At 43.3% G+C, this 22,485-nt stretch overlaps 1 protein-coding gene across 3 annotated transcripts; it reads left to right on the forward strand.

Annotated features, from left to right (window-relative positions):
- Positions 1 to 1,079: 1,079 nt before the first annotated feature.
- Positions 1,080 to 21,780, forward strand: LOC125716828 (discoidin domain-containing receptor 2-like). Of its 3 annotated transcripts, none has more exons than XM_048989593.1 (17): positions 1,080 to 1,250; positions 6,938 to 7,045; positions 12,127 to 12,229; positions 12,331 to 12,562; positions 12,972 to 13,119; positions 13,959 to 14,061; positions 15,106 to 15,292; positions 15,613 to 15,853; positions 15,978 to 16,043; positions 16,174 to 16,310; positions 16,452 to 16,665; positions 16,984 to 17,210; positions 17,337 to 17,464; positions 17,616 to 17,813; positions 18,395 to 18,629; positions 19,280 to 19,429; positions 19,636 to 21,780. In XM_048989593.1, exons 2-17 carry the CDS (start codon positions 6,946 to 6,948, stop codon positions 19,843 to 19,845), a joined length of 2,679 nt encoding a protein of 892 aa, XP_048845550.1. In that variant the 5' UTR covers positions 1,080 to 1,250; positions 6,938 to 6,945; the 3' UTR covers positions 19,846 to 21,780. The 3 variants fall into 3 exon arrangements, with proteins under 3 accessions (XP_048845550.1, XP_048845553.1, XP_048845551.1); XM_048989596.1 differs by having other exon boundaries at positions 16,987 to 17,210; XM_048989594.1 differs by lacking the exon at positions 1,080 to 1,250 and adding an exon at positions 3,951 to 4,128.
- The last annotated feature ends 705 nt before the right edge of the window (positions 21,781 to 22,485 follow it).

Genomic DNA, 22,485 nt, shown 5'->3' on the forward strand with positions numbered 1-22,485 from the left:
TTGCGCCGTGTCGGGTGTATATAAGTATTAAGTATTATTCCTTTCACAGTTAATCACGGTAAGCGTTCAAGTAATACTAAAGCGTAATATTTGAAAATGTCACACCGCGTTTTTTTAAAAATAGATTTGGTTCAGAATGTTCTTATATGTAGATACGTCCTTCCGTCGTGTCGTTTTGGGTAATTTACAGTCAAATTTGAAATGGTCTCAAAATTTGTTAGTATAGGCCTATATTTCTAAAAGGCAGAATTATCTTGTTCACAGGACTGCTTGACAGTAAAAGCGACGCCAAAATCTCCTGCATTGCAGGCTATATACATTGGAATATGTAAGTGTTAGGCTTCTTGCTCCATTTTCGCTTAATTATGTTGAAATGGTAACATTTATCAAATGGAATGAAAACTTTCAGAACTGGTTCAGTAATGGAAGAATGTGGGCGTGTAAGTAGCCAGGCTTTTGGCTCAGTATATGATTACAACCATTAGCCTTTCGTCAAATTCTGGTTATCCACACAAATTTAGTTTATTTTACCATTCAGAAATGGTAGGATTTTAAACACTACTGAATAGCAAAATGAACGGTAACAATGTTATGGAAAGAAGTCACAGGATATTAAAAATGGTTAGTAATATCACTGGTTTCAAAAGTGGTTTGAAGATGGATTTTTTTTATTAATAAATATTAAAATATCGTGTTTTTGGAAAGGTGAGAATGTAAAAAAAAATATGTAGCACAAAAATGGGAAATTCCACGCTGCCTTGTCAAAAAGGAAAACTCCCTTTGAGTATAACCATTAAAACGTTAAAAAGGCATTTCAATGTGTGATTAAGATATAGCGACAGATAAGATTCCATAATAGGGTAAATTCACACGTGACATATCCTAGAGGAATACACCGGCTGTTGTTCTAAAAATCTCAAAAATATTTAGAATTATTTTCAGCTCCTGACAACATTATTTTTGTTGTGAAACGTGGTGATCTCAGACGTCCTTCAGGTATTAAAAACAGACACACAAGCATGGCAATGCAATTGGTCACTGCGCCTGACTTAATTGAAACCTCATGTGTCTGGTGTGGAATCCTGGGACTTCTGGAATGGTTCCAGGAACCCTCGGAATTCCTTTTTTCCCAGTAACTTTAGATCGCTCTCGCTGCAGCAGAAAGTAGCCAGAGGGAAAACGCTTGGATTTTTATCACCCAACTCACTGACACAGTCTGGACACATGGTTTTAAAGCAGTAACACCTAAAGTAAGTTTTTCTTCCTGCCTCATTATTTTGATCATTTTATCATGAAGAAAGGGGTGTAAGAGGGAAAGAAGATGTTTTTAATTCTTTCGTTCTGTCTTGATTTGTTCATTTGTGCAAAGCGCTAACAAATTCTGAGATTAAAACCTTTTCAGCTTTTCTAGTCTTTTGTGTATCCTTCTTTCAGATTTTTCCATCTGTGTTCCACTGCATGCATGGCAGGCGAAAGTAACCGATAACCGAGCTAGGGGATAGATCCGTTAGCCGGGCGGAGCTGGCTTATTAGAGCATTTTGTGGATTTTTCTTCTGTGGGCTTTCTTTTTTGTTTGTAATCTGAAGAAGCATTAGTAAAAATGCAATTCAGTAAAATCAGAAGTGAATTATGGATGTTTGCAAGCAAATAGCTGCTGTAGTTTAGAGAATTATACGTATGGTATCATTATGAAGGAAGATAATCCGCATTTCCTAGAAGAAATGTGGTTGCTTTTTATGACTAAACCTTTATTGGCTTATGTTGCTTATTGGTAGTGATTTCTCCCTTTTAATTTTTTATATGTATTTTTTTTTTATTGATTTTAGTCTACTTTCTTTTGGTCATAAAACAAGGAGAGGTCGGTGCAGCTTTGGTAATTCTAAAAGTTCCTTATCCAACATTATAATAAAGTGCGAATATTGTCGCACTTTATATGATTGAATTACAGAATGACAGGTCATATCGCATCGTGCACTGCATTCTGGGAGTGGACAGCTGGTGTAAATGATTTGCCAGTACAAAGGCACTCCATCCATCCATCCAGTTTCCATGACTTAATCGTTAGTTACACGCTATAATTCTTTGTTCTTTCCACAGCTGTACCTTAATTTAGACATTCTTTCTTCTACACTCTTCCATCTTTTATACACAACCATGAGCATGTGTTTACCACCTCAGTACCTCCTGCACATTAACAGGATTAGTACTCTAGTACATCTACTGCACAACTGGAGTTCACAGTCTTCAGATTGTATAGTACATGCAAATTACATAGTTCCCTTCAACTAAACTTAGATGCAGAGGTGAACATATCAGGTCTGTACTGAAAACGAATTAAGTATCAGGGTTTCAAATGGGCCACCGGCAGTGTGCCGACTGACACCGGGATAGTACTGAATCACTCCTTCAAATGAGCCCCAGTAATCCCAGTTTGTGGCGTCCTCCCAGTTTCCAGTGTGGAGAGTGTCGGTGCTCACCTCCTGCACCAGATGGAGGGCAAAGCAGCTTCAGTGGCTGATGACTGTAATGGACATAAAACAGCAGTCAGACCGGGCTGTTAAAATTAAATAAGCAAGTTGTGATTTTACAGTCAGTTAAATATACTGTGATGAAGTATAATGTGTCTTGTTATTGTGGTTATAAATGAAATCAGCTTTGAATGTGACCTTCCAGTTTAGTACACTTTGAGTTGCTTATTTTAGCTTTTAGGACCCCTAATATTTTAACTGATTAATTGAACATTAAAATTTATCATATTATTTTCTTTCTTTAGAGTTTTTTTTTTATTGCAATCAAGCCTAATAATTAAAGAGCTCAGACCAAAATCCAGCATATTTGGTGAGTTGACAGAATCATGTCTGAAGATCACAGAGTTGGACCAATCAAACTCTGCGACTCATAGTTTGGGGGACATGCCCATTTCGGGGTTAGGCCAATCAAACTCTGCGACTCATAGTTTGGGGGACATGCCCATTTCGGGGTTAGGCCAATCAAACTCTGCGACTCATAGTTTGGGGGACATGTCCATTTCAGGATTAGGCCAATCAAACTCTGCGACTCATAGTTTGGGGGACATGTCCATTTCAGGATTAGGCCAATCAAACTCTGCGACTCATAGTTTGGGGGACATGTCCATTTCAGGATTAGGCCAATCAAACTCTGAGACTAATAGTTAGGGGGACATGCCCATTTCGGGGTTGCCAACTTTGGCCAGCTGGCTGGTGTGAGATTTCCAAGTCTGCATATGTGTGTCACAACATGTCTGCACACACATGCATGCTCATTTACATGTCATGTAACAGTTTTATTACCTTGTAAATAGTCTGTAGCGTTTGAAAACTACCCCAACACTTTTTATATAGCTAATTTTAGGTTTATAATGGAATAATATAGATTTGCTGTAAGATTTCTTGCTGCGCGTGAGAGTCTGAAAGTGTGAGGGTCACGCCAGATGTGTGCGAGTTGGCACCCCAGCGCTGAGAAGTGTGCTCCTCGTATGACCGAAGCAGATGTCATCTGCGTCATAGAGAACAGGCCCCTCTCTCAGATAGTCTTCCAGTGTGTTGTGAGTCAAAGACAAGTTTTGGTTTGGAAATATGTGACAAGAAGGGCATAGCATGGGAAGCAGAAATCAAGGAGAAAAGAAGTTATTTATAGATTTCGTTGAGGTCATAATATTGGTAGCTTTGATATTCTATTTTTCCCATAATCGGCAAATGACAAGCAGCGACATCCCAGGTACACTTATGCGCTGTGAAGCTGGTCCTTCGCTACTAGCTCCCTGGGACACAAGGGCCTTGTTGTCCTGTGCATTGGCTGCACACACGATACCGCAAGCCAGCAGCGACTACACAGAACCCAGTGAAAAATACAGGCTTTCAGTCCAGGGACATGCGCACTGCCCTCATGATTCAGCTCCGTTTTTTTTTCCGGACTTTTCTGAAACCACAGCTCGAAAATTAGCCTTGATGCTGTCCACCAGTACTGAGTATGGGGGGGGGGGCAAAGTGGCCCCCTCTGAGTAGAGAACTCAATTAGAACCAGCTCATCGCCTCACACTGGGCCAACCGGACACTCAGGGGATGGAAAAGCAGATTCATTTCGCAAGGCAACGGGATATTCTACAGGTACAGCCATCTTCATGGGCTAGACACGCCAGTCTTACTGTCATCTAACTGTCTAAAATAGGGAAAAAGATGATTTTACCTTCAGATTATTTTGCCATTCATGCAATAGAATGTGCAAGTTATTCTTTTTCTGTTTTGCAAGTTTTTAAATAATAGCAATTGAATTTGGTGACAAAGCAATATTACATTGTAACGTTGTAATCTTACCTCATTGTACCTTACCTCTAGAACTTAAGGATTACTATTTGTGTACTGTAAGACAGTTGGATCAGATTTTAGCAGTGTTCCCTCTGTGTGTGTGTGTGTGTGTGTGCAGTTCCACACACACTTATACTTGTCATCTATAGTGTATGATTGTATGTACGTGCCTTGTGTTGGACTGGCATCCTTGTTCAGGATGTACCCCCAGCCTAGTGCCCTGTGCTTCCTGAGTTGGGCTCCAGGCCTTTCTGGGGGCCACTAGCTGGCAGAGTGATGTCACTGTTTGGCCCTTGACCAAGGCTCTTAACCCAAGTTTCATCCGGGACACTGACTGACCTGCTTTCTGATCTGAATTCCTATGTCACGAGAAGGGTATTCGCTAAATATATTACTGTGAATGATCCTGAAGATAAGTGATAATGGATGGATGGAATTATATAAGATGGGGGTATTCAAGGCACATAACAATACAACTGATACATAGATTCCCGTTTCATATTGTCATGTTTGTTTTCTGGTATTGTAACAATTTTCTCTCTGATGGAATTGTATATTTGTGAAGTCTCAGCTGGATTCTTTTTCCAACCCGTTTCACAAATTGCAGATCAGAAGAGTTTATATCAGACTGAGGAATTTCCCTAAATTAAGTTTTGCAATTTGTATTTCTGGAGGGAAGTGCTTAAGCAAAGTATTTTAGGGGTGTTTGGGAAAGGCTGTAATCATTAACATTCCCTCGCTAGTCAGAATATAAACCAGATTCTCATTACTCTGTGAGTATTATTATTTTTTTGCGAGTGACAAAATACTTTTTCCTTTGGATAAAAGTAGATCTGTGTTGCGTAAATCAATAAAATTATCTGTGTGTGTGTCTGTGAGTAGACAGAAAAGTTCAACTTCAAATGTTCAGCTTCAGCAAAGGTTGCCTAAGTCTCCTTTTTCTGTGGGTTGGTGGTCATCCACATCTCAGATATTGTTTTCCGCTCCCCAGCACAGCTCTGACCTACGAGTATTACTCAATACGGGAGTTTTCAGTGCCACCCATGATGGATAAACACAGGTTTGCTCGGATTATGCTGAGTCTACCTTTCTTTTTATAGAGAACTGGAGACCCAGTGCAGGTGGGAGCGAGGTCCTCGTTTTACAGAGGACCGGGACTGAGTTTGAGTCGGTGGGTGGGCGTGTGAGAACCAAAGCCTCATTTTACAGACAACCAGGGAGCATGTGGTTAAGTGAAAACCAAGGCCTCTTTTTACAGTGAACCAGGGAACTGGAGTGACTGCGTCTGTGGGAAGCAAGAACTGCTCCTAAAGAGAATCCAGGGAACAGGGGTCTCACTAAAGGTTTTGGGCCCCATGAAAGCATATTGTATTGGACCCCAACCCAGACCAATTAAATTATGTTCCAAATTGTTTAGGGCCACAGTTACTCATGGGGCCCTGGAATCGTCCAAACTTTCCCCCGCTTTATGGCACCCCTGTCGGGGGATGTGTGTGTGTAGGAAACCAAGGCTGGGACCGACAGAGAATCCAGGAGGGGTGCAAGTGAAAATCACGCAATCCTCTCGCAGAGAACGAGGTGGCCAGCATGGGTGGGAATGAAGATCTCCTTCTTACACAACGTTAGAGTGCTTCTGGATGTTGGCTAAGAACTTATCAGAGCAGGCCACATCTACTGCTATTCACCGACGCTGAAAAAAGTTTGTATTATCTTTCCGTAGCAGTCGACAATCCATGCTGTACTAATGCAGAATAATATAGGAGAGTCGTGACACTCTCTCCTGTGTGTTAGTCTGCCAGCAGGGCAGCTTATCTTCTGCAGATAGTGTTTTAACCATTTTCTCTGCATAAATGTAAGTAGTGTTATCGGCGTCAGATAAAGAGGTACACGGAGACAATTATAGTCATACGTGATGAATGTTAATATGTTATATATTGTTGGCAAAGAAGAAGGATGTGTTATTTGACCTTAAATGCGTGGATAAACACCTGCCAATTGAATTCCTAATTGCTTTGGAATCCTGCCAGATTTTAAAGTCCTTTATGAGTTCAGCCCAGGTTGATTATTAAACAGTTGATGCAAGTGTGGCAAACCAAGGATTCATGAGAACTGTTTTAGCAGTGACCCCCCACTGCACCTAAAACAAACACTATCAATATAACAAGTCAGCGATACACTATAAAGGAAGTTTTGTTACATGCATGATAAATGATCTTCGGCACCACTGATGGACAATGACTGGATTGTTCTTCACAACGCCGATGGCCATATTATGAGGTCTCCTGTCATCTGGCTGATTGGTCTTCTGAGGCATTTTTAATCACTGCAGTGGGCTTTTAATATTTTTAAGATGCCACTGGGGAAAAATACAACCCCAGGTGTGATGCTCTGATTTCACCCTGACACTCCGCTCACACTCTCACCCTCTGACACTGACTCCAGACCCACAGCGACCTTGAACAGGACAAGCAGTTTCAGAAAATCGATGGATGTTAGAACTCAATGCTTTTCATTAAAGCTTTTGGATTGCAGCTGCTATGCTCAGAATTGTGTCTTATTTCTCTGGTTGTTTTAAGTACAGTTCACTGACATTCTGCAGTTAATATTGCAGCTGCAGCGATGAAGATTCTCTCTCGCTCTGAAGTTCTTCGAAAGATGGATCTTGTTCTGCTGATGCTGGTCTGCCTGCTAGGAGAAGTGAGGTCACAAGTGAACCCAGGTAAGGGAATGGATCAGGGGCTCGGATCTCCAGTGAATTCAGGTCCTGTGCATCAGTTCCTGTATTCTCCAGTTCCCTACACCAGACTCCATATTGTAGATTGCAAAACAATTCCCATTCTCCTTGGGTATGATACCTTCTGGATAATTGTCTTCTTTCATCCATGACTTAAAGTAAATATTCTAATTGCTAAGCTGGTTTCCCGAACACTAATTCCACTGAACCGCCACATTTGTTGAGCAAGATTTTAAAAGATTTGTATTCCTTGAAAATGCTGAATTCTCCAAACACAATTATGTGAGTCAAGCACTTAACTCTTAACTCTTCTCACAAACATAAATGTGTCTTCTCAAATGTTACCTTTCAATGTGAAGATATAGTCCTCAAGTGAGTTGCTGATGCTTGACTTAAAAACTATTAAAATATTAAAGTTGGTGATGCTGCAACATTAATTTCCAGCACTCTGAGGGATAGAAACTTGGTAAATTTCCTGTACTGTGTATATGTGTGTGTTCTGTGAGGTCAGTAGATGCATTGGGAGAGCATGAGGTCGCTGGAATGGGGTGTGTGGCTCCCAATATCTCTGCAAGAGGACAAAGGTCCACGTTTTTAGAGTCCTGGTGCTCCCTGTCTTGCTGCGAGACGTGGACACTATCCAGTGAGCTGTGATGAACACTGGATTCCTTTGGTACTATATCACGTCGGAGAATCCTTGGATACTGCTGGTTTGCCTTAGTGTTGAATGAGCAGTTGCTCAGGGAGTCCCGAATGAGGCACATTACCTGCATTGTGATGAAGTCCTGAATGAGGCACATTACCTGCATTGTGATGGAGTCCCGAATGAGGCACATTACCTGCATTGTGAGGGAGTCCCGAATGAGGCACATTACCTGCATTGTGATGGAGTTCCTAATGAGGCACATTACCTGCATTGTCATGGAGTCCCGAATGAGGCACATTACCAGCATTGTGAGGGAGTCCCGAATGAGGCACATTACCTGCATTGTCAGGGAGTCCCGAATGAGGCACATTACCAGCACTGTGATGGAGTCCCGAATGAGGCACATTACCTGCATTGTGAGGGAGTCCCGAATGAGGCACATTACCTGCATTGTCAGGGAGTCCCGAATGAGGCACATTACCAGCACTGTGATGGAGTCCCGAATGAGGCACATTGCCTATGTTGTGAGGAAGCGTCAGTTACAGCACTATGGCCATGTGGCGTGAATCCTTGAGGGTGATCCGGCTCGCAGGATCCTCATTACTGCGGACCAGAGCAGCTGGACCAGGCCAAGGGGACACCCATGTAGCACCTGGTTGCAGCAGATAGACAGCTATTTCCGGAAGGTGGGACTAGACCGCATGTCACCCTGGGAGGTCACCGACCGGGATCCCAAGGTGTTTCATCATGAGGTGGGTGCGGCAACATGCTGTACCAGTGCATGCTTCCCGACCTGACCTGTGATGCAATGGCACCTAATTCAATGTTGTGCCCTATAGGTCAAGACTTGACCACAATCCCAGCATGCACCTTGCCTGCCGACCTCCTCTTCAGTTTTTCTATCACACTGCCTAAGATAGGCCTCAGGCGAACCTGTGGCCCAGTGGCTGGAAAATGGGTAGATAGGTGTTAGGCATTTAGTGAGAAGAGATAGATTCCACAGACCTAGATCCTGCGAACAAGGCAAATCAACAGTGTTTCATTGCACACAAAAATAAACTTTTCTGCCGAAGTGCCTGTTACAAAAAAAAATACCCGTGCTATAAAGTCACTTGTAAAAGAAACGGTGGAATTTGGTGGAGAAGTTCACTTGTGTGACAGGCCAAATGAATGAGCATCAGTGTTTTCCAACGAGCCTTTACGGCTGTGTCATGGCTCGTAAACTACATCTGGGGAGGAGGATAATTGTATAGCAGAGCTTCCAGGTTAGCACAACGTTTTAATTACTGAGCTGCAAGGAACCTCACAGAATTTACTCCGAGATGAACTGACACGTTTCTGAGAAAAGAGCTGAAGACGTCTGCAAGCTTTATTTTTGTTGTCAAGCGGTTCTTTTAAGCATTTCTATATTTATATTGATGTGTTAGATCTGTTAGAAAACTGATACTCCCAATAGAGGATATGAGCAGGATTTTATTAAATTAGGATTGTTATCACTGCCATTTTTTAGAAGTGTTTGTGTTATTTTTATGACATAAACATGCAGTTATTGTGTAAATAAGGTTCTGCACCAGGCCCTTGAGTAAGGCTGCTAACCTCAGCTGCTCCAGGGCTGCTGGATGCTGCCTGAGCCCAAGTTTTCCTCAGCTTTGGGCAAAAGCATCTGCTAGATAAAAGTCAATGTTTTATTCTGGACTTGAATTCAAAGGCTGGAGTCGTAGAACTTTAGCTCACCTTCCAGGCTCCAGTCCCTAATTCAGCTTTAAAACACCAAGTGGGGGGGTGTCTTACTAATAATGTTATGACTTCAGTGAGATGTCTACGTGCTAGAAAGAAAACCAGAACTATTCTAGAACGTTCAGTCTGATTATGTGAGATCTTCTGAGAGCTGCTTGACCAGCCTGTGGTACTCAGTTACGCAACACGGGCCACGCTGAGGATCCTCAGGTCCCACGGACTAACTGCTGGCATCACGCATGTCTTCCAGATCATCTGAGGACACGACCTTGACCAAAGATTGTAATAACATGTGAAACGAAAGGCAAAGATGCCGGTGCCACAATCTTGCTGGAGTCTGTGGTTGCAGAATACCAGACGTTTGACAGCAGTAAAGTTTATTGAAATTAACCCCAATTTTGTTTGTCCTCATTGTTGGAGTGTTGTAACTTATTCATAAGTCATGAGGCAGTTTTAAGTTTTAGGTTTGTGTGGGTTATGTTTCCTGAAAATGTAAGGTCTTTTACGCATTTGCCTTTAAAATGGATTCTTTTTTTTTTCTTTAATACAAACATAATTCACTTAAGCATATTTAAATTCTTCCCCTGCACTACAAATGGTTTAACAGCAGTGGGAAAAATTCTATGCTGCATTTAGCAGGAAGGAGATGCGCTATCCAGCCAACTTTCCCAAGTTTCAAGCTCCGGCGAGGTTAAATCTCTCCCATTCAAGCGTCCTCGGTTGTCTCTGCTGAAATGCTCCTTGCACTGGACGACTGAGGCGGAGCACGGGGCGGGGGGGGGGGGGTAGATCCATCTCCTGGTGTATGTGGGCCAGAGCTGGCGGGTAGTCGGCAAATACCATGGAACAAGCAGGCCATTCAGAGGCAAAGGGTCTGGAAAATCCGAAAGGTAGAGAAAAAAAAGCAGCTGGAGCCTGTAGCGTTAGCGTGGGTTTCCGTGTGACGCCCAGTGCCAGCAGAGAATGTCACTCAGCTGCCCTTTATTAGCAAAGGTGCAGTTTAAAAACTGCTTGAAAGGTATTTTTAGACTTTCAGCACCAGTTCTTTTTGACTGTATCTCACGTTAATGCACTTCTGGGCTTTTTGATGTTGGTTTGAAATTAGAGGAATTCTATAAGTTCGGCGCAAGTGATTTGGTACAAGGTGGTACGAATGGCACTGAGAGAAGTTTTTGAAATGATAATTTTTAATTTCCTAAATATGTTTCTTATAGTTTTTAGGCATACATTTAGAGGCGCATGGTTCTTTGTAGTGTTCAGGTTAAGGAACTAGACCTTAGATGTTACAATAAGAGTGCTGATTTCATACGCTAATATGTATTTATTTAGTAATACGTTTGGTTTAAAATTAAAGGGCCAGATTAATAAGTGGCATATAAACTACAGCAAAAATGAGTATCTTCTACATCATGAAGTCTACAACAAGCCCAAGCTAAACAGTATTTCAATATGTACAGTATTGTTGCCAGTGAAATGACAGCGACCATTAACGGCGTTTAAACGAAGGGTGAGGCCGCCACACTGACAGGAAGATCGCCACTGTGACTGCCAAAATAATTCCCCCAATGTCCTCCCCCCTCCTTCTGGAGTTTTATGAAAACTTTAAGTCAGATAAAACATTTCAAAGGCCATCGGCCCTAAGCTCAGCATTTATTGCTTTCGATATACAGAGATTCGCGTTTCTTACGCTGCTGTTATTGGAGGGAGGCGGCATCGTGCATGAAGCCAATTCCGCTGTTCAAATGTCGTTTCACATTAGACATTGCGACCTTTGCCATTTTTAATCTTTCCATCTACCCTTCCCCATTTCTTAAGGGTGGTGATGCACGAGAAGACACCGATTGCAAACCTATATAACAGTAAATTAAAGTGCAGTCTCTCGATCGGCCGCGTTTTTAAACACACTGATAGGCGTGCAGGAAGTCGTGTAAAGAGATAAGACCATGACAGCTGACGGTTATCGGTTGTATGCACCTGAACATCTCCGGGTATCGCCCAAAGATCAGGATTAATTTACAGCTGGGATTACAAACTGGATCAAGCAGTGGCGCAGTGCGCAGGAGACAAGGTCTACCAGTTAAGAGTAGCACACCCTCGCGGTTACACGACTCCAGGACACGTGGTGGAGGGCATGTTTAACGTAATATGAACCGTAGCTCCCGGCTGTTGTAATTTCCTACGATTATTAAGTGAAGCCTGATTATGTTCCGCTAAAACATCCAGATGGAATTTTGGTTCGTAAATTGTCCCTTTGATGTCACACCCCATTACAGTTATTGGATCAAATTGGTTATTATTAAATTACAGAAGGTTTACAGTTAAAACTCTACCTGCATTTCCAAACTCGGCTAAAAATAAGTAAACGTCACATCTGAAGCAATACCTGCTTTATCTGATTATGTAAAAAAAAAATAACACGTTTGTGGCTGGCTGGAAGCCAGTATTTAGAGCATGTCATTCATGTAAAAATTTAAAAGGTGGTGAAAAATGTTACCAAAAATTCCTGCAAAATAAGAATTTTTAAGAGTTTTTCTCGGCATGATAAATGCAAAGCTAAAATGCTTAAATGTGCGTAGGCCAATTTGTTTGCACAGTATGTGTCACATTGCTTGTGAACAGCACAGGATACGTGAGGCACTCATCTCCTCTGAATTTAATCACGATCCTCCTTTTGACTTCCTAGGTGTGTGCCGCTATCCATTAGGCATGACAGGTGGACAGATTGAGGACGAAGATATCTCCGCCTCCAGTCAGTGGTCCGATTCCACTGCGGCTAGATACGGCAGGTGTGTCTCCTCAATCCAGTTCAATCTGTCCACAATGAAAGGAGCCGTAAGCACAGGCCATTCCATGTCGTCCCCACCACATGGTGTCTCCGGGACTGCAGGCTGGACTTTGAGGACGGGGACGGCGCCTGGTGCCCGGATATGACCGTGGAACCGGACAGTCCCAAGGAGTACTTGCAGATCGACCTGCGCTCGCTGCACTTCATCACCCTGGTCGGCACGCAGGGCCGCCATGCCGGCGGCATCGGCAAGGAGTTCGCCCAGATGTACAAGATCACGTACAGCCGGGACGGCAATCGCTGGGTCTCCTGGCGCAGCCGGCATGGACAGCAGGCGGGTTTACGGATGACGTGTAATACTGTTATGCGTAGGTGGTTCGAGACCCAATTTAGGGTGACAAAAAAAATTCTAAAACCATTTAGCGATTTGTTCTGTATTTTCGTATATATTTCGTAGTCCATTGGTATGAACATTTTATCTCAGTGGACCCCCCCCCCGTACCCATCCACTGGAAAAATGCCATACAGAACAAATCATACAATTGCCAAACTACAATTTAGATTGATCATAAATGTTATCCAAGATTTACGGGGCAACTTTCTAGTACTCTGGCTTTTTGCAATGAATCTCGTTCCCTTTCTGGGAAGTCTGAGATATTCCTGCCGGTTGGTTAATTTGATTGAATGGCTTTATAGCGATTTGGGTGTAGTGATTGCTTGGGTCGTTCTTCTTCCTGCTGCAGATAATCGAGGGCAATAAGAATGCCTATGACGTGGTGCTGAAGGACCTGGAGCCGCCCATCATCGCCCGCTACGTGCGCTTCATGCCGGTCACCGACCACTCCATGAATGTGTGCATGCGGGTGGAGCTGTACGGCTGTGAATGGCTGGGTGAGACGGTGCGCCGTTTGCCGATTCCAGCATTCACCGCACGGCCAACCTAACCGTGCGTCTGAATTGTAAAAAAAAATTAAATAACACAGAAACACACTAAACTGAAATCTGACCGTAGTGGTGGCGTGATGATTAGGAAAGTGTGCTTATGATTGAAAGGTTGCTGGTTCACATCCCCTACCAGCGGGTTGCCTCTCTTTGCATCTTCTCCGTGGTGTTTTCTTTGCAAAGCAAAATATGGTCACCCTAATTTAGTTTGGTCTCGACTGACTAGAAAAAAAATGGATTCACCGTAATAATACATAGATAGAAATGCAGTAGTATGAGCATGTATTTTGGCATTTTTAAGTGTTCAAATAACAGGCCTATCACATGAGAGATATTTTACATTTGTGATTCTTTGTTTGATTTCAGTATATTGTTCAGCTTTTCTTTATTTCGCCAAAACTGGGGCACGAGAGCTATACATTCAGCAGATTTCAACAAAAGCAACGAAATTACATTTTTATACTAAATAGTAGTTTCATACTGATACAAACAAATGCAGACTGTTTTGGTTAGTCTGTCGAAAATGTATTGAGGAACATCTGTTCTTAGTCTAAGTGGTTCTGATGTTGAGAGGTTCGCACAAAGCCCGTGGTCAAATTAACACAGCTGAGCGCATCCTCAGCACCGTGCGTCCGGGCTTCCGTCGCAACTCCCTAATCAGTTTGGCTGAAGAGTCTTCACACCTGGGTTTAAACAGCTGACCTAAAGGTTATCCCAAAAAAACTCTGTGTACACACAGGATAAGATTATCTACTCCTACTCGAACTCTTAATATGTCTTCAAACCAGATGGCCTGGTGTCCTACAGCGCCCCTACTGGTGAACTGATGATCTACCGCAGCCAGAACATTCCGCTGAATGACACTGTTTACGATGGCTCGTTGAGCTACAGGTGGGTGCGTTGTTTTCTACATCCACTCTCTGAAAGGTCTGTCTCTTCTTCTGTGGATGGCTTCTTTGAGAAGTCTGCTGGCAGACACTGCTGACTGAAAATTAATTTTAGCATACAAATTAATTTTAGCATACAGTAACAGCATTTATCTACTGTTTGGGGCTCGCATCCTAGAGAAACAATTTGTTTCAGTAAATTTGAATGACGTGAAACAGCCTTTTTTGCAACTTTTGTCTACTTTCATTATCTATACATGTGTTCCACTACAGCAGGGCATCCTTCAGTTAACTAGTTATGACTTGAAAAGGTGGCCTGGTTGGAATCCTGTTAATAAAACTGACAAAAATCAAGTCAGGCAAAATATTAGTTGTCATGGTGTACGACGAGTATTTTTAGAGTACTAATGTTTGATTTGAGATCACTGCCATCTAGTGGTAAATCTATGCTTTGGCACATATAAATTCCATCATCATGCTTTGTCTTCCAAAGGGTTGCTCTTGGATCACTGATACACTGGCGATGTAAGTGTGTTCAGTAGATCTTTTGGTGTTGTGTAGTATTTTGAAAGTTCTAATCATCTGATGATTTTCTATTGACGTAATCGAACTAACACTGAAAGATTCATATTTTTGTAATCGCAACAAATGTCTTCTCTTTACTGTTAGAACTGATTGATTCTTTGATTCTATTAACCCTTCAGTGATGTTGTTAAGAATCCCTGTTTTCCCACTAATAGAGCAAAACTGTGGCAAAAGAGACTGTGAAACTCTTAATTGCCGTTCTTATCATAGATCATCCGTTTGATTTTTGATGCCTTTCTTAGTTCATCTGAGAACTTCGCTGAAAACTGGTGTAATTAGGGGCTCATGCTGTCTTCAGAAAGCCTGGTTAAAAGTTAAGCGTGTGGATCTTATAAACCAAACGTGTGTGTATACATATTGCAGTTAATTCACAGCTCTCGTCTTCAGTGGAAAATTCATAGCATATTGAATACTACAACGTGTAGGTGGTGTTAATGATTCTGGTGTCTCCGTTCCCCTTCAGCTCCATGAGCGAAGGCTTGGGCCAGCTGACAGATGGCACGTGCGGCCTGGATGACTTCACCCACAGCCACATCTACAGCGTCTGGCCCGGCTACGACTACGTGGGCTGGAACAATGAGAGCTTCCCAGGAAACTATGTGGAGATCGTCTTCCAATTTGATCGCATTCGCAACTTCACGACTATGAAGGTGCCTGTGATGGTTATACTGGCAAGAAGACGCTGTAAATCTGGGGATAGACCAAAGAACTGTGGACAAAATACTGTGGTGTATCGATAGGATGTCATTGTCCCCACTGATATGTCTGAGTCAGGTGCTGAATTGTTGTACCTAATGACCCTGGCCAGCATAAGTTGTTAAAAGATGGATGGAATGTTTTAATGGAAAAAAAATAAGTGTGACAGTCACGGTCATTCAAATCCATATCAAAAGCATTTTTGAGCATGTTACTCAGAGATAACATTTTTATGACGTCCGAAGTGATAATTGGTAGAACTGTTTTCTCAAAGGTCCACTGCAACAACATGTTTACGAAGAATGTGAAGACATTCAGGCAGGTGACGTGCTACTTCCGATCCACATCCGAATGGGAGTCAACGCCCGTCACTTTCAGCCCCGTGGTGGACGATGTCAACCCCAGTGCGCGCTTCGTCAGTGTCGCCCTCGACAACCACATGGCCAGCACCATCAAGTGTCAGTACTACTTTGCTGATGCCTGGATGATGTTCAGCGAGATCACCTTCCAGTCAGGTGGGGCAGGCAAGCACCGATGTGGCAGAAAAACAGAACGAATGCATGTCTCTATGTGTTTAGCTATTTCATCAGATGTTTAATCAAGTGAAATGTATTAGCAAAATTTATTTCTTTGGTTCAGATACTGCGGTGTATAACACAACACTTCTTCCACGCAAATCCAGCGCCCCACCCAGCACTCAGCCAGGTCAGTGCCTGAAGCATCTTCTGGTCGGTCCACTTCTGTTCTGAGAATGAAATGCTGGACTCTTGGTCCAATTCGGGCATCAACCCAATGGCATCAGTCGCCTACACGGGTCCTCGTATCTCTTCCACAGGAGACGACCCCACGCACAAAGTGGATGACAGCAATACTAGAATTCTGATTGGCTGCTTGGTTGCTATCATATTCATCCTGGTGGCCATTATCGTGATTATACTGTGGCGGCAAGTCTGGCAGAAGATGCTGGAAAAGGTTCGGCGTGATTAATTGTTTTGAGCAGCAATTTGTAGCCAATGGAATCCATTAGAAAGATTTCTCACCCTGATTGGCTAGGTGACTCGATGTAGCAAGATGATTGTAGTATAACTTTGGTTTAACGTAACGTTATTCCAGGCCTCCCGGCGGATGCTGGATGATGAACTGACAGCCAGTCTGTCCATCAGAAGTGACACGTTCACTTACAGCAACAACAACCACTCATCGGTGCCCAGTGAGCAAGAGTCCAACTCTACTTACGAGAGGATCTTCCCTCTGGGGCCCGATTACCAGGAGCCCTCACAGCTCATCCGCAAGATGCCTGAGATTCCCCAGTCCATGGAGGAAGCCGGTGAGTCTACAGGGATTCTGGGAAACCCTTTGCATTCATCAGATGTAGTCTCTATTTAACCATAGTCGCATATGCTAAGATCATTTTCAATGACACTCGGGTGCTAAGGTCTTCTTGTACAGTTGAAAATAGGAATCACACATTAATACCAGCTACGGCTAGTTGGGAAAATTAATTAAGTTATTTGTTAAAAATAGGTCTAACTTGTTTGAGAGACAAGGGTCACGGTAGCCTTAAGTTCTCTCTGCACTAGCATCGTTTGACGATGTGTGTCTGGGTTTATGAACATCTGTGGCTACTTTCATGCGTCACCGTCAGCAGGAATAAGTGTGCCGTCAAAGTCGTCTCAGGCCAGCGCTCAGGAAGGTGTCCCTCACTACGCTGAAGCAGATATCGTGAACCTCCAGGGAGTCACCGGCAGCAACACGTACTCCGTACCTGCCCTCACCATGGATCTTCTCTCCGGGAAAGACCTGGCTGTAGAGGAGTTCCCCCGAAAACAGCTCACCTTCAAAGAGAAGCTTGGAGAGGGACAGTTTGGGGAGGTCAGTGCATCAGTCAGCTAGAGGTGGATGGGTACAGCCACATCTTTGGTGCCATAATGGCAAACCATAGTCAAGGTTCTGAACAGCCCTGAAGGATCTTTTTTAATTTCCGCGGGGAAACCACAGGTGCACCTGTGTGAAGCAGATGGCATGCAGGAGTTCATGTGCAAAGACTCCTGTTTTGACTTCAGCGACGATCAGCCCGTCCTCGTGGCCGTGAAGATGCTGCGCGAAGATGCAAACAAGAATGCGAGGTATGAATCTCAACAGGCATTTAGTCCAGTTTCAGGGAAAACCCCCTACCGCAAAAAGATTTCATACTTATTTAATATTTAATATAAAACATTTTTGTAATACTCCCATGAGCCAGAGTTCCTCAGATCCCTCTTCCTCTCCCATTAACAGGACTGATTTCCTAAAAGAGATCAAGATCATGTCTCGGCTAAAGGACCCCAACATCATCCGTCTGCTGGGCGTGTGTGTCCATAGTGACCCTCTCTGCATGATCACAGAGTACATGGAGAACGGCGACCTCAACCAGTTCCTCTCCCGGCATGAACCCGAGAGCCCCCTGGCTCCGCTCAGTGACACTGCGTCCCTCAGGTTTGAGTTCCCTCTGTCATTCAAGGCTTCATCGCAGCCCTATTTTCTTCACATTCTACCAAACTGTTCCTATTAAGATGACTTGCCCATCCATCCATTATCCGCCGCTTATCCAGAGTCGGGTCGCGGGGGCAGCAGTCTAAGCAGGGATGCCCAGACCTCCCTCTCCTCAGCCACCTCCTCCAGGGGAATACCAAGGCGTTCCCAAGCCATAATCTCTCCAGCGTGTCCTGGTTCTGCCCCGGGGCCCCGAAACACCTCCCCAGGGAGCCACTGGACAGTGATTTAGGATGTTTTTTATTTGTTGTTTGTACAGCTATGTTATATAAAAGGCAGCTTCTCATACCTCAAACTGTTTGTACTAGAACAGAGTAGAAGTCAAAGCTTCTCTGACGGGTACTGGCCCCTGCTGAAAGCTGATTGGCCCTCGGCATTCCCTCTCCTCAGACACTCTGGAATTCAAAGCATGTTATTGGCTAATAGTAAGGTTGGAAACTCTGTATGAATTATAGTCCCTCTTATGCCCCCCCATCTTAAAAAATACTAGAATCGCCCCTGTTCCCCTGTGCCTAATCTTCCAGCTATGGCAGCCTTCTGTACATGGCCACCCAAATCGCTTCGGGCATGAAGTACCTGTCCTCCCTCAAGTTTGTGCACCGAGACCTGGCCACACGCAACTGCCTGGTGGGGAACAGCTACACCATCAAGATCGCCGACTTCGGCATGAGCCGAAACCTGTACAGCGGGGACTACTACCGTATCCAGGGCCGTGCCGTGCTGCCCATCCGCTGGATGGCCTGGGAGAGCATCCTGCTGGTAAAAACCCTGCTGCTGTTCAGTCCATTGCAATCCTGATCTCTTTTTCCAAGCTTTGCATTAATAGGACCTAGAACATATGTGATACCTTGAGACGCGCTAAAGCTTAAAGTCTTAAGCCCCAAAGTACATGCCGAACCAAGTAACTCTCATGACAGAAACCACTCTGCTCTAATCTGTCTCAAATGCTTCCTTGGAATTCCAGGCCTTACTTCCGTGAAATGGTGAGGTCACTTCGTAACACAATCCTTATTGGCTGCCTACCTGCAAGGACCTGTCTGCAGCCTGCAAGAAAGGGGTGGAACATGTAGGACAAACTGACCAATCAGAGCACACTGAGCTCTTCAGGGGTGGAGCTTAAAGCTCTCAACAGTCTTTCGGATGGAATTATCGGCAGTGAATAGAGATGTATAGTATGGGGAAATGTATTTTCGAAACATTGAAGCATGTAAATCTAGACTAAAATGAAATTATAAACAGTGAAAATGAGGTTGATTATTTAGGCGATTTATTTAAGAACCTTAGTGCTTCTACTAGATTTTGTGGTTGTGCATTGAATTTTGTGTATGAGTGCTATAATATTTGCCTCTGATCTGATCAAGAGAAGGAATGTTCCAGTGTGTATAACGGCAGTTTCCATTGACCTCCAGGGCAAGTTCACGACAGCCAGTGACGTGTGGGCCTTCGGCGTGACCCTGTGGGAGATGCTCACCTTCTGCAGGGAGCAGCCGTACTCACAGCTCACTGATGAGCAGGTCATCGAAAACACCGGAGAGTTTTTCCGGGACCAGCAACGACAGGTGAGGGCTGATGGCCCGGGGATGATAGGGGACTACGCTCCAAGTCCTCTTAATCATCATCACATGTAGATACATGTCTGTATTTCTTTTCTCTGCAGTGGTTGCCTTATAAACACAAAGCTTGAGATGATGTAAAACACGGATTGACATTATGAAGGAAAATGGCATCATACATAGCAAAACGTGTGTCCGTGTGCTTTTTCCAGATCTACCTTCCCCAGCCTGCCATGTGCCCAGACACCATCTACAAGCTCATGTTGAGCTGCTGGAGGAGGAACACGAAGGAGAGGCCCGGCTTCCAGGAGATCCACCAGGTCCTCCTGGAGGGCCAGGAAATGAGACAAGAAGGGGCACAAGAGCAAGGCCAGGATTGGGGACTTGGCAGTGCGTGTCTGCTGGACTCTCACACTCTCTGATGCAAACAGCAATTCTGCAGGGCGAGATGGCACTCAGCAACACGTTCTCCACGTAGGAGCAATGTGACTGCCGTGTAAATAATGTTTATTACACTTTTTATTAGTCTCTTTGTACACACAAGTAGGTTCCAGAAGAGTCTGAGAAATTTCTGAATGAAAACGTAGCAATGGATTATCAGGACCTTAATAGCAAACCATCTCTTTAATTTATCGTTGTTGTTATTTCAAAAGAATTATGACGGACAACAACTGCAACACAACTCATAACAATTTCCGACTCTTTTTTAAATTTTTTTTTATTGTAGACCAGAAAATGTTAAAGAAAAAACAAGAACATTTTATTCAACCGTTCGTCTTGTAGATAAGAAATTCGTTATCAGAGAGAAAATGGCAGCCGTTTTTATGCAAGACCATTGAAATCAAGAACTTCATTGCATCTGTCTTATTAGTCTTTGACAACCTTTACTGAAGTAATATGTAGATCTTGTTATATATGTATGTTATATATTTAAATCCATTGTTAATTATTTGTTTAATATACTTTTAATTTAGTTTCTGCCAAATACTCTTAAATGATATTTTGTAGTTTCATCTTCATAGCGTGGATATTGTTTTATTTATACATATATAAATAAGCATAATGAAGTAGCTTTAGGTAAATTTTGTAACAACTAGCAAGTTTACTAAAATGTTAAAGCGATGTTTAAAAAATAATGATCGCTTATCACCAAAGGCAAAATCTGATAAAGAAGTAGATTATTATGTATTTATTTCTTCTGATCTTGAAATTTTTTTTGTCGTTAGACGATTTCTGAAATTGCTGCTAGAGCGGTGGCTTGTAACCCCTGTCTTTGGGAGGCAGCGTTGGGTTCAGGCTTCAGCTTGTAGCAACGTGCTAGCAGTTTAAGCACGGAGAGTGAAGAGTCTCAGGCCTTGTGTATTCAGCTGAGTGCAGTCAGACCCGCATGTGCTTCAACCCATCTTAGCACCTGCTCTTCTAGAGTAATATAAACTAGAACTGGACAGTAAAGTTGCACTACTACGGTTCCAGCCGTTGAGGGCTACAGCCCCGTGAATTTTTACAATTAGCTTTTGAAATGCTCTTTATCGTTAAATGAACCAAATCGCACATCAGAGTTGGGCCCTCAACGATCGGAATAGCCTAGTCCTGCACTAGATTTAAAAAATAAAATGTCACATTTTATCTGCCGAATCAGTTAATATTATATAATATATTATGTTGAAGAAAGTGGCAAGAATATAGCAGTCAAAGATTCTAAGGTTGCACAGAAAAATCAACTAATTCAGCACAACAGAAAACGTGCTACAGCTAACAAGTAGAGAAAGATGCTTTAATAAATGCATTATGAGTTGTTTTTTCTTTTTAGACATTACCTTCACCTTTGTGCTATCTATTCCATCTCCTCACCACATCTTTAGGGTGGTGATGCTTAGAAAAATATCTGTCGATCGTGGCGGCCTATGCTAATCATTCAACCTTTTATGTTCAGTAGTTAGACTTTTTTAGACCAAAGCTGGTACAAAGCATGTGAGGTCATTGCATACCGGGATGCTCGGTATGAATGTTGGCACGTTGTCCGTGGTTGGGAGTTTGTAACAAACACTGGTTTGCTACCGGGAATCACTCCTGACGTCCCCATCGGAATGTCAGACACAGGGAATAAAGGTGAAATGCCTTTTGTGGTATTTAAGACTTCAGGATGGAACCAGCTTTATGAGACTAGTTTATTGGACTAAAATGTGCTTCCTGGATTTATACTGAAAGTGTAATTGTGCAGAAGTTTTTATGGGCAATGGCTTCTGGTAGGTTAGAAGTTAAGAAAATGGATTCGTGATCGAAAGGTTAAAGCACGGTGTGGAGAAAGTGTACGCTTATGCATTACTTGCTTCAATAAATTTTTCAGCCCATCGAAATGCCTGTTAATTGCTTTTTTTTTTTTTAATGTTAGGAAATTATCTTGACTGACTTAGCTTGGTTATTCCGGAGGGAGTCAGAGTAGAGCCGCTGCTCCTCCGCATTGAGAGGAGCCAGATGAGGTGGCTCAGGCATCGTCTTAGGATGCCTCCTGGATGTCCCCCTGGTGAGGTGTTCCGGGCATGTCCCACTGGGAGGAGGCCCCAGGAAAGACCCAGGACACGCTGGAGGGACTATGTCTGTCGGCTGGTCTGGGAACGCCTTGGGATTCCCCCGGAGGAGCTAGATGAAGTGGCCGGGGAGAAGGAAGTCTGGGTTTCCCTGCTTAGACTGCTACCCTCGTGACATGACCCAGAAAAGTGGTAGAAGATGGATGAATGGATGGATGGATGGATGGATGGATGGATGGATGGATGGACTTAAATACATCCACCAAGCTTCTCTTGAGTAACATGCTCTACTCTTCTTGCTGACTTTCTTTTCCACAGCCTATTTTAAACATACTGTCCAGAAATATCATCCATACCATCAGTGTTATTAGAATTAAGTGGCATCAATTCAAATGGAAATGACAAAGTGTTTCCTAAAACCAGAAACATTACTGCTGTCAAGGGCCAAGGTTGATGGCTGCGATACGTGTTCATAAACCATTTTCTTCTGACCACAATATGGGACCTATAAAACACTTTGTGTAAATGCCAGTC

The sequence above is a fragment of the Brienomyrus brachyistius genome, chromosome 21 (assembly GCF_023856365.1).
Source record: "Brienomyrus brachyistius isolate T26 chromosome 21, BBRACH_0.4, whole genome shotgun sequence".
Classification (NCBI taxonomy): Eukaryota; Metazoa; Chordata; class Actinopteri; order Osteoglossiformes; family Mormyridae; genus Brienomyrus; species Brienomyrus brachyistius.